Source organism: Chamaea fasciata, unplaced genomic scaffold, assembly GCF_029207755.1.
Source record: "Chamaea fasciata isolate MVZ Bird 193981 ecotype frontalis unplaced genomic scaffold, bChaFas1.0.hap1 SCAF_7, whole genome shotgun sequence".
NCBI lineage: Eukaryota > Metazoa > Chordata > Aves > Passeriformes > Sylviidae > Chamaea > Chamaea fasciata.
Genome location: NW_027094092.1, coordinates 60571754 through 60585257, shown reverse-complemented (window position 1 = coordinate 60585257; position 13504 = coordinate 60571754). Strand labels below are relative to the sequence as shown.

Below are 13504 nucleotides of genomic sequence, written 5' to 3'. Positions count from 1 at the left end.
TGGTGTTGGGGTAACCCAGCTCAGAAACCCCACAAAAAGCAAGGAGAACCCCAAAACACCTGAGAGAGATACCTGGACAAAAGGGCAACTCCTGCTTTCCCCAAGAGCTGCCAGGCCACAAACTCTGCTGTCCTTCTGTCAGCCTCATAGGTCTCCTTCTGGCTCAGGATGAACACCAGAGGCAGCCCAAGCTGCAAGTGGACAGTGGAGATCTTCTCGGGGTCCTCAGCAACCTCTGTCTGGAGAACAGCCAGGGTTATGCTGCAGCACAGCTCCACAAGTTGAAGGCATCTCAGCCCTTCCCCAGCCACAGAAATCCTCATGAAAAAGCTTCCAACCCCAATTCTAAAACATCCAAGGGAGCAGAACCCACACAATTCCAGTTAAACTGTTCCAACATGTCACGACCTTCCCTGTTAAAAACCTGGGCTTTATTTTATGTGGGGCTTTTTGTGGTTTGGCAATTCCAGATGTCAAATCTCCACTCATTTTTATTTACCTGGCATCCATTCCCTGGGGCAGTTTGAAAATCCCAGCCACAACATGCAAGAGCTGGAATCCTTCCCTTCCTGCCTTGGACGTGCTGCTTCATGACAGCATGGAGATGCCTGATGAAGTGCTTTCCCTCCAAGGGCCTGCTCCAGGAAAATGGCAGAAGGAGCAATCCCAACTCATCTGTTCAACTTTTTGGATGGGCAGGGAGGACCACTAAGAACAGGAGGCTGCTGAAATTCTCTGCCCCATGGAAGGAGGAAATAGGAGGGAACCTCCTGTTCCTTGCGATCATCGAGGCGTGAAGGACTGATATCAAATTCCAGAGGGTGCTGAAACTCCTGCAGGAGCAGCTGAGGACTTTGGGGTTGTCTAGTTTGGAGAAAAAGGGGCTGAGGGATGACCCCATTGCTCTCCACAGCTTCCTGAGGGGATGTGGAGAGGGAAACACTGATATCTCCAGAGTATCCAGGGATGGAATATGTGGAAATGGTTCAAAGCTGCATCAGGGGAGGTTGAGACGGAACATCAGGAAGGTTTCTTTACCAAGAGCACTGGAACAAGCTTCACACTGAGTTGGGCAGTGCTTAAGAGTCATTTGGAAAATGCCCTCAATAATTTAGTTATGTTTTTGGCCAGCCCTGAATTGGTGAGGCAGCTGCACCAGGTGATTCCTGCCCCTTGCACGGACCCACGCTGGAAGGGGCAGATCCCCACACTCAGCCTTTCTCTCTGCTCTCCCCTCCCTCATCCTCACATCCCTCCCTGCCCTCCCACCCAGGGCCCCAGAATCTCCTCCTTCCCAGTCCTACCACCAGCGGAGCTCCCATGAGCTTGAGGTGCCTGTGGATGCTGAGCAGGGACAGGGGCTGTGCCAGGGCTGTCCTCCTGCAGGGCTGGGCTGGCTCTGTGGCCTGCTGGCAGTGGTAGAACAGGAGCCAGGCAGAAGAGACATCGGGGTCATCATGGCTGTGAGAGAGGAAACAAAACCCACCCTGAGCAGGGGTTCAAAGTGCCCTGACAGAAGGACCAGGATTGCTGACGTGTTTCACAGGTTATCCTCAAGCTCAGGGTGGTGAAACAGGCTGGGAGAGCTGAGGGTGTTCATCTGGAGAGGAGAAGGCTCCAGGGAGAGCTCAGAGCCTAAAGGGACCCCAGGAGAACTGGGGTCAAGTTCAAGAGGGACTGGGGACAAGGGATGAAGGGACAGGACACAGGGAATAGCTTCCCACTGACAAAAGGTAGGGATAGATGGGATATTGGGAAGGAAGTTTTGGCTGTGAGGATGTGGAGGCCCTGGCACAGAGTGCCCAGAGAAGCTGTGGCTGCCCCTGAAAGTGTTCCAGGCCAGGTTGGATGTGGCTTGGAGCAACCTGGGATAGTGAAAGGTGTCCCTGTTAGCTGTGACACTGCTGTAGGCCTGTGGGGAGCTTTGGGAAGTCACTTTCCTTTTCCCATGCACCTGTTCCTTACCCCTAAAACAGGGATCACCTTCTTTGGATAAGGATTTAAGAGCTCTCCATGGAAGAGCAAAGTGCACTACTGAGACCTCAAATCCTGCCCCAGTTGGCTGGAAGCTGTTCTGGTTGGAGAAGCTCCCACCATTTCAGCAGCTCGCGAGGTGGCGGCGCTGCTTTAGAGGAGAATTGAGGCGACTCCTGTGCGATGACAACCGTGCCATCTAGTGGGAGCCACAGCACAATTCCCTGAAATCCTGCAAGGATGGAATGGCACCTCGGGAAGGGCCACCCTGGGGCCTGCCCTGGTGTCACCTATGACAAAAATCCCAGGTAAATCATTATGGAGTTATTAAGGTTGGAAAAGCCCTCCAAGACTCCGAGTCCAACCGTTCCCCCAGCACTGCCAAGGTCACCACTGAGCCGTGTCCCCAAGTGCCACATCCACACAGCTTTTAAATCCCTCCAGGGATGGGGACTCCACCACTGCCTTGGGCAGCCTGTTCTGACACGACAATCCTTTCCAGGAAGGAATTTTTCCTAATATCCAGCCTAAATCTCTTCTGGTACAACTTGAAGCCATCCCCTCTCCTCCTGTCCCCGTTCCCTGGGAGCAGAGTCCAACCCCCCCGGCTGTCCCCTCCTGGCAGGGACTTGTGCAGAGCCACCAGGTCCCCCCTGAGCCTCCTTTTCTCCAAGCTAAGCCCCGTTCCCAGCTCCCTCAGCCTCTCTTGGTGCTCCAGACCCTTCCCCAGCTCCATTCCCTTCTCTGGACACGCTCCAGCCCCTCGGTGTTTGTCATGAGGGGCCCAGAACTGTCCCCAGGATCTGAGGTGTGGCCTCAGCAGAGCCAGCACAGGGGGACAATCTCTGCCCTGGGCCCGTAGCCACAGGCTGGTACAAGCCAGGTGCCTTTGACCCCTTGGCCAGCTGGGCACACTGTGGACTGAGGAAGCAACGCTCCAAGTGGTGTTCCCACTTTCCTCCTCACATTCCTGGCTGCAGGAGGTCACAGCAGCAGTCACATGGAAGGATCTGCCATTCTAAAGCAGCTTCTCCTGCAAGGGAAGGAGGGTGGCCAGTGAGGCCATGGGAAGGGAATTCCCAAATCCATGAGCAGCGCTACACTTCTTGCTCTTGGATATCACAGAACAAGGTGGGAGTGCTTTAGGGTTTTAACATCAACTCTCCTGAAAAGCCATGGCTGAGGTTTGATGCATCAGCCATGGAAAGGAGACAGAGGGCTCTTCTCCTGTGAAATCTCACCCAATACAGCCACAAACAGCAAGGCTACTCCAAAGCCAAGAACACACCCAGTAGCTTTTGGAAAACAGATCTGAGTGTCCAGCCTTGGTACAACAACCTAATGCAATTCCAGAGTTGATTTGGGAATCTGAGACACCAGGAGTGAGGCAAACAGTGCATGGAAGCAGCCCTCCATGGTGGGGGTGTGTCTGGATGTACCTGGTGGCTTTCAGCAGAGCTGCCTCAGTTGTCAGGACAAACTGGTGGATGGTGCCATAGACAAAAGCTGCCTCCATCACAGCTCTGTGCTCTGCAAAGGGAAAGGCAAGGTGAACTCAGCTCTGCTCCCTCCACATCTCCTGTTTCATCCTTCCCAGGTGCAAATATCAATTCCCAGGCTTTCAGAAACTCTTGGTACAATATCACAGAGCCTGTCTGAAAACACACTGTGAAGGGAAGTGAGCAACTGGAGCTGGATCCCATTCCTGATGCCCAGCAAACAGGTGCTGTGTGTGAATCCATGCCACTGCAGAGCCAGAGATCTGCCCAGGGATTTATTTTTAAGACAGCAAACACTGACTTGCTTCCCCTCTCCAAGTCCTCTCAAGGTTTATGCCCCCAGCAAAACTTTTCTGATGCAACTTGTCTTGCAAAAGTAAGCCACATGGAAGTAGAGATCTTGTGGCTGGGTGGCCCTTTCAGGTTTCCATTTGCAAGAATTTGGGTCAGAAGCTCAGTTCCTGAATATTCTACCAAAAAAAGGCTGGGGGAAGAGAGGAAAGATGGAAAGCTGAGTGTCCATACCTGCTGTGCCAGTAGCTGGTACATAGGCAAAGACCATGTTGGACTTCCCTTTCAACACATTTTCAATGTTCTCAAGATCTGCCAGTGTTTCGACGTATTTAACTTCATTAAAGAGCAGGGCACTGAGGAGGCAGAAGAAACCTCATTAGCAACTGGCTGAAGAGTACATTTGCAGCCACACAACCATGATGGGAAAAAGAGGGTAAAATTCCAGCTTCAGGCTGGCAGATTAAGGATCCACAGCCAACTGGAGGTGCCCAGGTGTGTGCTGGTGAGTTGTCTCAAGGGAAAAGGTTTAACAAGGTCAAACCATAATGAAGAGAGAAACTTGACTGAGAGCAGACTCTGGGGTACCTGGGGCTGGCATTCAGTGGGAGTAGAAAGGAAAAAGATTTCAGAGGGTGGGATGTGGTCTGGACTCACAACAGAACGTTGGCGACAATGGAGTTGACGTCGAACAGGGCGTCGGTGGGGAACTCTCGGATCAGGCGGTTTCCTCTGCGGAGGGAAGAGAGAGTCACCAAAGGGACTGGGAGAGATTCACTGCATGGATCACACGGGAAAAGGGAGCCAAGGCAGGCACAGAAGGAGAGGGAGGACGATGGAGAAATGGCAGAACACACTTGAGATGTTTTTGATCTGAGTTGGGAATCGTTCAAGCCTGGTTGAGCAGGTTCCTGCTGCACCTGGGGACATGGTGGCCTTGGTGACCTTAAAGGTCCTTGGAGTGATTGGACTTGATGACCTTAAAGGTCTTTTCCAACCTTAATTATTCCATAATTATCAGTACAACAGTTAATGAGGACTGAGCTGACAATATGGAAGAGCTTCCAGGTGACAACCCTTGGAGAGACAGGAGTTGAACCTTCCCATCCAGGGCAGAAGAGTTAACCCCACCAACAAGGAAAGCACCAAAATGTGTTTCTTTCTTGGACTAGACCCAAAACCTTGTGGCCTGAGTATAGCTCTGGGGGTGGGAGGCCAGAGGAACAGGAGAACACTGATGGAGGGTTTCTCCTGTGGTTTCATTCCACTGCTGCTCCAGGGAACTTGGGGCAGGACGGAAGAACTCACACTGAGGACAAAGCATCTCCTCTGCCTGTGCTGGAATTTTGGGGGTACCTATGGGGCTAAACTATGCAGGTCATCTTTAGCCTCAGAGCTCCTCTCATTCCTCCACAGACATCTCTGATTGCTCACAGTGTTTCCTTCACACATTTGCACTGGAAAGAAATCCCAGTGCAGTGCCCAGAAATGCCCCTCACCTGAAGAGGAAGGCTTTCCTTAACGCATTTTCTTTTCCACAATATCTTGAGACATCCTCTTTGGGACAATTCACCTAGAGAGCAAATATGTGTAATTACAGATTCAGCCCCATGATGATGACACACCCCCCTACAGCTTTCTTCCATTCAGGAGTGTAAATCCAGCCTTTCTAAACCTTCTGGGAGGGGAAATCCACCAAAATAGAGACAAGAGATGGAGAGTGGAGTTTGTACTTCAGTTTTCCAGCTCAGCCTGCTGATCTGGGTCACATGGGATCAAAAGACCCCATGATCTGCCCAGCATATTCAAAGTGACAGATCAGTGCTTTCTTTCTGAACTTGGTCTGTAGCTGGAGGAAACTAAATAAATCCAAATATAAATATATAAGCACTTCTTAGAGTCTAATTACACTTGCCTGAATTTGTAATTTCCTCATGTGAATCTGCATAAAATTTCAGCTAAAAACTCCTTTGTATGAAATATTTATTGCACTGAGCTGAAAAGAAGTTAACCAACCTCATCCATCATGGAACATGGACACTGGAACAGGCTGCCCAGAGAAACTGTGGATTTTCCATCCCTGGAAATGTCCCAGGCAAGGCTAGACAGGGCTTGGAGCAACCCAGGATAGTGGAAGGTGTCCCTGCCCATTGAAGGTGAGGTGGAAAGAGATGAGATTTAAGGTCCATGAAAGCCAAAGCTGTTCTGTGAGTCCACGATTCTATGAAAAATTCGTGCTCATCCCTTCCCTGCTCATCTCCTACTCACTCCATCCCACCCAGCAGCTCCCCTGAGCCCCATTTACCTTCACCACGGAAACACCATAGTCCTGGAGGGCCTCAGCTGAGCTCTCGATCTGCTCCAGGAAGGGCTGGGCACCAGGAGAAACTGAAATACAAACAAACAAAATCTTCTGCAAGTCCTCAGGGTGAAGAACATCCTCCTGCCACACACTGAGATGTAGGAGACGTTCCTCAGCCCAAGCCAATGTCTTTGGGAAACCACATCCTGAGATCATGAAGAACAAAAGCAAGGTCAAGGATCTTCTCCTAATCCATGACAGCCTTTAGTTCTCCCTCATGAAAGGGATTCTCCTTTTTCTAGCATGTATTATGGAAGAGGAGAAAATTCCTTAGGAAACTGGCTTTCTCCTCCACAGTGTCTCCAGAAAATAACCCAGAAAATGAATGAAGATGTTTGCAGGACTGTGCCTGAGGACACAGCCAGGAAAGAACCCATCCCAAGAGGTCTCTGCCTGTCAGAAGCACTTGAAGCACAGAGCCTGACCAGCTCTTCAAAACCTCTTTGGGTTTAAAAATCTCAAGAACTGCCTCTTCACTGAGAAGGGCCACGTGTTGATTAGAGGGATGGAGCAGTTGTGCTAGAGGAAAAGGCTGAGAGTTGGAAAATAGAAGGTTCTGGGGTGAATTAATTGCAGCCTTCCAGTGCCTGAAGGAGCCAACAAGAAAGATAAAGAGAGACTCTTTACAAGGGATGGAGTGACAGGACACAGGGAATGGCTTCTCACTGCCAGAGGGCAGGGAGAGATGGGATATTGGGAAAGAATTCCTGGTTGGGAGGGGCTGACATAGAATTCCCAGAGAAGCTGTTGAGACATAGATTTGAAAAATCCCAGCTGATCCCTTATAGTAGACTTAAGAACACAAACTGTACGTTAGAATGTATTCCAAGCAGTACTTCAGAACATGTGAGATCACATTTTAAGAAGACATTTAGTGAACACTGAATGCTGTGTCTGTTACCCTTCTGCATATTTCTAAGCACTACAAGTACTGGGAGCCTTGGCCACAGTCAGAAGAACCAGCCTAAACAGCAGAATAACTGGGCTAAGGGTGCAGATAAAGAAAAGAACACAGACTCTGAGATGGTGTGTTCCCTTGAAAACGTGCCAAGAGGGCCAAAGCACACACGGGAGAGATAAAGGTGAGGAGGTGAACGCCTTGAAGACCACCACCACAAGGGACTGAGAGTGCTCTGAAGGGCGTGGAGTTAATTACCATCCCAAGCGAGGATGGGTGGGATCAGATAATGAATATGTATGAAGGGGGAACCCGTGGAACGTCATGCATATGTAAGACCTCGGGGAATAATAAGGAGGGCAATTTCCCCGGTGGGTAGGCGTGTCTTTGGTGAAATTATTCCCCTTATCTCGACAACAACTATCATTAGTTGTGGAGTTCTTTCCACTGTGTCTCACTGTGGCTGCCCCTGGATCCCTGGAAGTGTCCAAGGCCGGGTTGCACAGGGCTTGGAGCAACCTGGGATAGTGGGAGGTGTCCTTGGATGGGATTTAAGACCCTTCCGACTCAAACCACTCCACGATTCTGTGATTGTTCCACTCTCACCCAAACCTTGCGGAGCCCCCAGGCTGATGGAAACTCACATTAAACACGTACCGCTGTGGGTGAAAAAAGCCAAGGATGTTTTTCCAGCTTCCAAGCCACTGAAATAGTGCTGGGGACTCGGCTCCTGCTGCAGGGTGGCACTTCCACATTTTGGGATGGAGGAGACACAGAAGAGAAGGAAAAGCAAGGAAGAAACCCATCTGTCCTTTTGGGCTGACATGGCTAATCCCAGCTACAGGCACAGGAGAGTCACAACTGGGGGAAAAAAAAAAATTATAAAAAAATACATAAGCACACACAAATACATACATAAGTGTTCCTCTGTTTTAGTCTCTGTTACATGACTATAATTTCCAACTGTGGAAATTATTATTAATATGACACAAACATCTTGAGGATATTATGAATTAGTCACTCAATCCACAGGTGACTCAGACAACTGCAAAGAGGACAGCAGAGGCCACTCTCTTCCCTCTGAGTGGCACCTTTGAGTGCACAGACCCTTGGTGCTTTCAGCTTAGGGCTGCTTTTCTTTCTTCCCTCCTCTCTTTATTTCTCTGGAGTCAAACAAAAATTCCATGCAGAGGCATCAAAGCAGTGACAGCATCATCCACAAACCCCCGCCCAAACTGTCTCAGTTCCTGCTCAAAAGCCTTGAGGATGCCAATAGAATTTATGTGGCCCTGAAAGGTGTTTGCAAAGGGACGGGACACGTTGTGGTTGCCAAAATAAACCAAATGGCCATTTGAGATTCAAATGGGAGAGCTCCTGTTTCAGTGCAAAATAGAAATGTGCATCTTCTGACACTTGTTTCTGGTTGGAGTGAGGAAGAATTTTGCAGGTATATTTATAAAGATTTTCTAGCTGAAGCCCTTAGCATGAGGATGTTCTGCTGGTGCTTCAGGAACACATGTTCCGAATTATTTTTTTTATAGAATAACTGATTTCTCTCTTATATTTATAAGGATTTATGTAACTTAAATGGATGCTATTTTTATATATACTGCTGGGGTTTTTTTTTCTTTACTCTGTGATCAGACGTTCTATACAATTTAACCTTTAAAGGATTAATTAAAAAATCAGATTACCCTTGACCTAAAATATGTGTAGCAATAAGTCGGACAAGAATTCCGTAAAATCTCTTCTGCTTCTGATTTTGCCACTTCTTAGTAGCCACCTTGACTCTCCCCAGAGAATACATTTATTAAGTGTGAATTTTCCTGAACAGATTGGTTTTGGTGGGAAGTGTCCCTGCCCCTGGGATGGAACAAGATGATCTTTAAGGTCCTTCCCAACCTAAACCCATCTGGGATTTTGGGATTCTGCCTCACTTCAGGCCACGGCAGATGATGCGAGGAGGTTAAAGGATGAGAAACCACCTTCTTCTCACTCCATTCCTTCCCAGCCTGCTCCTCAGGGATTGTTCTCTGCCGCTGGAGCGTGGCTGCTCCCTGCCCAACAAAGGGACAAAGCTGGGACTGAATCCACACAGAATTTACATCACGAGCTGCAGCTGCTTCCCTCAACAAACACCCCTGTGTCCATGGGCTGTCAATCCCTCCAACAGCCTGGCAGAGCTCACCACGGCTGCCCTGGGATCAACCCAAGCTCAAACACTCCAAAAACAAGCAGGGAAAGACCCTCTGCCATGCTCCAGGAGTCACTGACAGCCTTCACAGACTCCTTCTCCAGGAGCTGAGGGGTTTGGATCAGGCCTGAAGGCACAACAGAGCTGGAAAGACATTATTTTATTTTTTTTATCATCTCAAAATCTCCAGTTGTCTCCTTTCCAGCTTTGGGCAGTGTCAGGCATTTCTGGTCCCATGCCCTCCCATCTGTTCCCCTGGCTTACAGAGGGGACAGGGATCAGGCTTGGGGGGGTGATGTTTATTAAATGACAAACTTGGCTACGGCAGGATGGAAAAATAAACACAATCCTGGCACGTGGGGACGAGCCCAGGTCAAATGGGAGAGCTCACAGTCAAGGGAGGAAGAGGAGCAGCCTCCAAGGACTCAAAGATGTCACAGGATTATACCTGGAGGGGAGGGTCAGCAGTTTAAAACAGAACTCCAGTCCCCAAGGAGAGCTCAGAGCTCCTTCCAGTGCCTAAAGGGGCTCCAGGAGAGCTGGAGAGGGACTGGGGACAAGGGATGGAGGGACAGCACACAGGGAATGGCTTCTCACTGCCAGAGGGCAGGGATGGATGGGAGATTGGGAAGGAATTCTTCCCTGTGAGGGTGGTGAGGCTCTGGCACAGGGTGCCCAGAGAAGCTGCGGCTGCCCCTGGATCCCTGGAAGGGTCCAAGGCCAGGGCTTGGAGCAGCCTGGGATAGTGAAAAGGGTTTGAATGAGATGAGCTTTTAAGGTGCCTTCCAACCCAAACCATTCTGGGTGAAAAATGTGTGCTCATCCCTTCCCTGCTCATCACTCCATCCTGCCCAGCAGCTTCCCTCTGCTCCCATCAACCCACACCTGAGCACTCAGCTTTTAGGCCATTTCCTCTGTCACCTCTTTCCCCATCAATGGAAAATTAACACCCCAGGGCTGGAAATAGCCAGAATCCTGTACCACTGACACTTGCAGGATTGCCAGAGATGTGTGAAAATACCACGGATGTGTGAACCAGCTCTGGGTCACTGCTGGGAAACCTTAAGCCCACGGACAAGGGACAGCCTAGCACAGCACTGAGGGAATGCCAGGCCTGGCTCATGTTTCCACTGTCAAAATTCCAAGGCAGAGCCAGGCAAGGTGGTTAAGCTCACCGTAGGTGACCTGAAGTGAAACCAAATCTGCCAGAGATATCCAGCCCAAACTCTTGTGGGGGCATAAATTGCTTGTGCCACATCAATTTTGCTTGGGAACCCTGCAGTGGAATCCATGGGCTGGGATCACCTCTGATCCCAGCTGCTTTCCCTGATACTTCTCACACAGACCTCAGCTGCCAAGATGAGGGAGATGAGCTTCCTCCAAGGAGGGTGCTGTGGGATTTAAGAGTCACAAGACAAGGATGAACTGCTGTCCTACTGGAATTATGGTCTGCACAGCCAGCTGGTGCCACCTCCATCATCCATGGGCTTCCTTGGACTCAGGAGAAACACCACCAGCCTGGACTTTAATGCCGGTGACGTAAAACCTACACTTTGTCTTGTCCAAATATCATCACAGAATCCCAGCATGGTTTGGGTTGGAAGGGACCTTAAAAACGAAGGTTCCAACCTTGCCATGGGCAGGGGCACCTTCCACTATCCCAAGGTGCTCCAAGCTCCACCCAGCCTGGCCTTGGACACTTCCAGGGATCCAAGGGCAGCCCCAGCTTCTCTGGGAATCCTGTGCCAGTGTCTCCCCAGAAATGCACTGCCCTGTTGCTCCTTGTTAACTTTATCCCATTCCATCCTCTCCCAGCCTGCAGAGGCCTCAGCTGGTAAGTTTTAACTTCCCTAGGTAGATGTTTCTAAACCAGCAGCATTTAAGATGCTCCTAAATGAAGCCACTTCAAGCTCTCTTGAGCTGATTGCCCCAAATCAGGCCTCTCTCTGCAGCAGGACATTTACCCCACACCCTGCTGCCACAGATTTCTGGCAGGATTCTCACCTGCCTCCCATGCCCTTCTGGCAGCACTTAACCAGGGAGCTGCTCTTCCAGATTTCCTGGCATGGAGGACACAAACCAGACCCCAAATCCATGTGGAGCTGACTCAATCTCTTAGCTACAGCAGGATGGACAGGCTGAAGCTCTCTCTCCAGGTCACCCGGATGTCCCAGCACAAATATCCCTCCTTGTTGCTGCTCCAAAATGCAAGGCAGAGAGGAACACTGATGGCTCTTCCCTCATTTTTGTCCATGCAAACGAGTTTCCTTTAGGTGATCCAGAAAAAAATGACAGAATCCTTAAGGTTGGAAAAGCCCTCTAAGATCATTGAGTCTAATCATTCCCCAAAGGGGAATGGCTTCCCACTGCCAGAGGGCAGGGATGGATGGGATTTTGGGAAGGAATTCTTGGTTGGGAGGGTGGTAAGGCCCTGGCACAGGGTGTCCAGAGAAGCTGTGGCTGCCCCTGGATCCCTGGAAGTGTCCAAGGTCAGGTTGGATGGGATTTGGAGCAAACCTGGGATGGTGGAAGGTGTCCCTGCCCATGGCAGGAGTGGAACTGGATGAGTTTTAAGGTCCCTTCCAACCCAAGCCATGATTCCTTGCCTGGAATTGTATTGACTTTTCATATTTTTCACTACACTTCCCCGCTCCAGACTTTTCCTGCACAGCCAACAAGTTAATTATCATAAACCCATGATAATTATCACAGGTTCATTATCATTACCCAATTAGCTGGCACAGAGCTGAACTCAACTCCTTTCAGATTTTCCAAAGGCAAGTTGTTGGACACAACTGATTTGAGTAGGGTGGTGGAGCTGCAATTCCCCAGCATTAGGAGCTGGAATAACAGTGAGATGCTTCTCCAGAACTTTGGGATGAGCCTGCAGTTATGGGACTGAAATAACCACTGGCCCTTTGCACTCACTCCATCCCCCTACTGCCTACAGGGGCAGCCGTGGGAGCAACTTGAAGCAAAAGAATTCTTTTCTGGGAACATCCAAGTGCATCCCAGCCTGTTGCCCAGTGTGCTTCACCTGGATTTCTGCAGGATTTTTTGCCTGGATTTTTGATGCTCCCATGCTGCCCTTTTTACTGCCACTTCCAGAAGAGTTTCACTTTCATTTTCACTTCCAGGTCCAACTTCCCAGCAGCCAGGTCTCACTTGCTATCCAAGGCTGCAGGAGGGACACGCTGTAGCCTTTGCCTCTGCCCACGACAGGAGAGGAGGGCTTTGATTCCCGTGCACAGCAGACAGCCTGCAGCGTGGCATCACACAGGCTGGAAAAAACCTCTCAGACCAACGAGTCCAACCATTCCCCCAGCCAAGCCCACCACTAACCCACTGTCCCCAAGCGCCACACTTCCAAGGATGATGAATCCTCTGCTTCCCTGACAGCATCGCTGCACGCTGGAATCACCATCCGCTGGAATCACCACCTGCTGAATCCCACCACTTCCCTGGTGGAACCAGCATCACCCACTGCTGCTGCTGCCCCATTCAGTCTGTCCTTGGGAACCGGCTCCCCCGAAGCCCCTGGAAAGCAGCCGGCACTGGATGCGCATCACCGAGCAAGCCAAGCCCCGGACGGCTTAGGGCTGTCACCTACCTGGTGTCCCGAGCGTTCAGGTCGATATCGACACCCCTCCTCCGCGGTGCTGGGACAGCATCCCTACCCGTGGCGTCCCTCGGCAGCACGGCTGGAAAAGCCGGGATATCCAAACCAGCGCGGCTGGGTCTGTGCCAGCCGGGGGAAGCGATCCCGGAGCCGAGCGAGGCCTCTCGGTACCCGGGGGGTTCCACCCGGAGCCGAGAGCTCTTGGCAGCGCGGGTCCCTGAGCTGTGCCGGCACCCACAGGGATGGATGGCCGCCTGCATGGAACAGACGGTCCGTGAGCGACAGCCGGACATCCCCACAGCCCCAGGCTCCAGCGGGGATGTTCCCGCACCGACGGGCTGTGAGCGACAGCCGGACATCCCCACAGCACCACAGCCCCAGCCCGAAGCGGGGATGTTCCCGCACCCCGACTCTGCCTGCGGGGATGCCCAGACCCCCCCCGGCTCCTCCGGGAGGCCCCTCAGCGCTCCCTCACCGCCCCTCTCACCCTTCCACCACCCCTCTCACCCTTCCACCGCCCCTCTCACCCTTCCACCGCCCACCCCCCTCTCTCATCCTTCTCATCCCTTTCTCCTCTCCCCTCCCCTCCCATCTCTCTCTCCCCGTCCCTCTCACCCCTCACCGCCTCTCAGGGAAGGAGGGAAGGGGGGATGGCAGGCGGGCGGCG

At 51.2% G+C, this 13504-nt stretch overlaps 1 protein-coding gene across 1 annotated transcript in view; it reads right to left on the bottom strand.

Moving 5' to 3' along the window:
• The window catches only part of TXNDC16 (thioredoxin domain containing 16), a 37549-nt gene extending 24302 nt beyond the window's left edge, over positions 1-13247 (bottom strand). The window contains exons 1-9 of the mRNA XM_066189134.1: positions 12829-13247; positions 7682-7885; positions 6070-6152; positions 5264-5337; positions 4422-4496; positions 3999-4120; positions 3414-3504; positions 1305-1461; positions 73-239 (exon numbers count right to left, since the gene is read on the bottom strand). Coding sequence (XP_066045231.1) covers positions 73-239; positions 1305-1461; positions 3414-3504; positions 3999-4120; positions 4422-4496; positions 5264-5337; positions 6070-6152; positions 7682-7850 — 938 coding nt within the window. The 5' untranslated portion in view covers positions 7851-7885; positions 12829-13247. The remainder of the gene's footprint in view (positions 1-72; positions 240-1304; positions 1462-3413; positions 3505-3998; positions 4121-4421; positions 4497-5263; positions 5338-6069; positions 6153-7681; positions 7886-12828) is intronic.
• Positions 13248-13504: the final 257 nt, after the last annotated feature.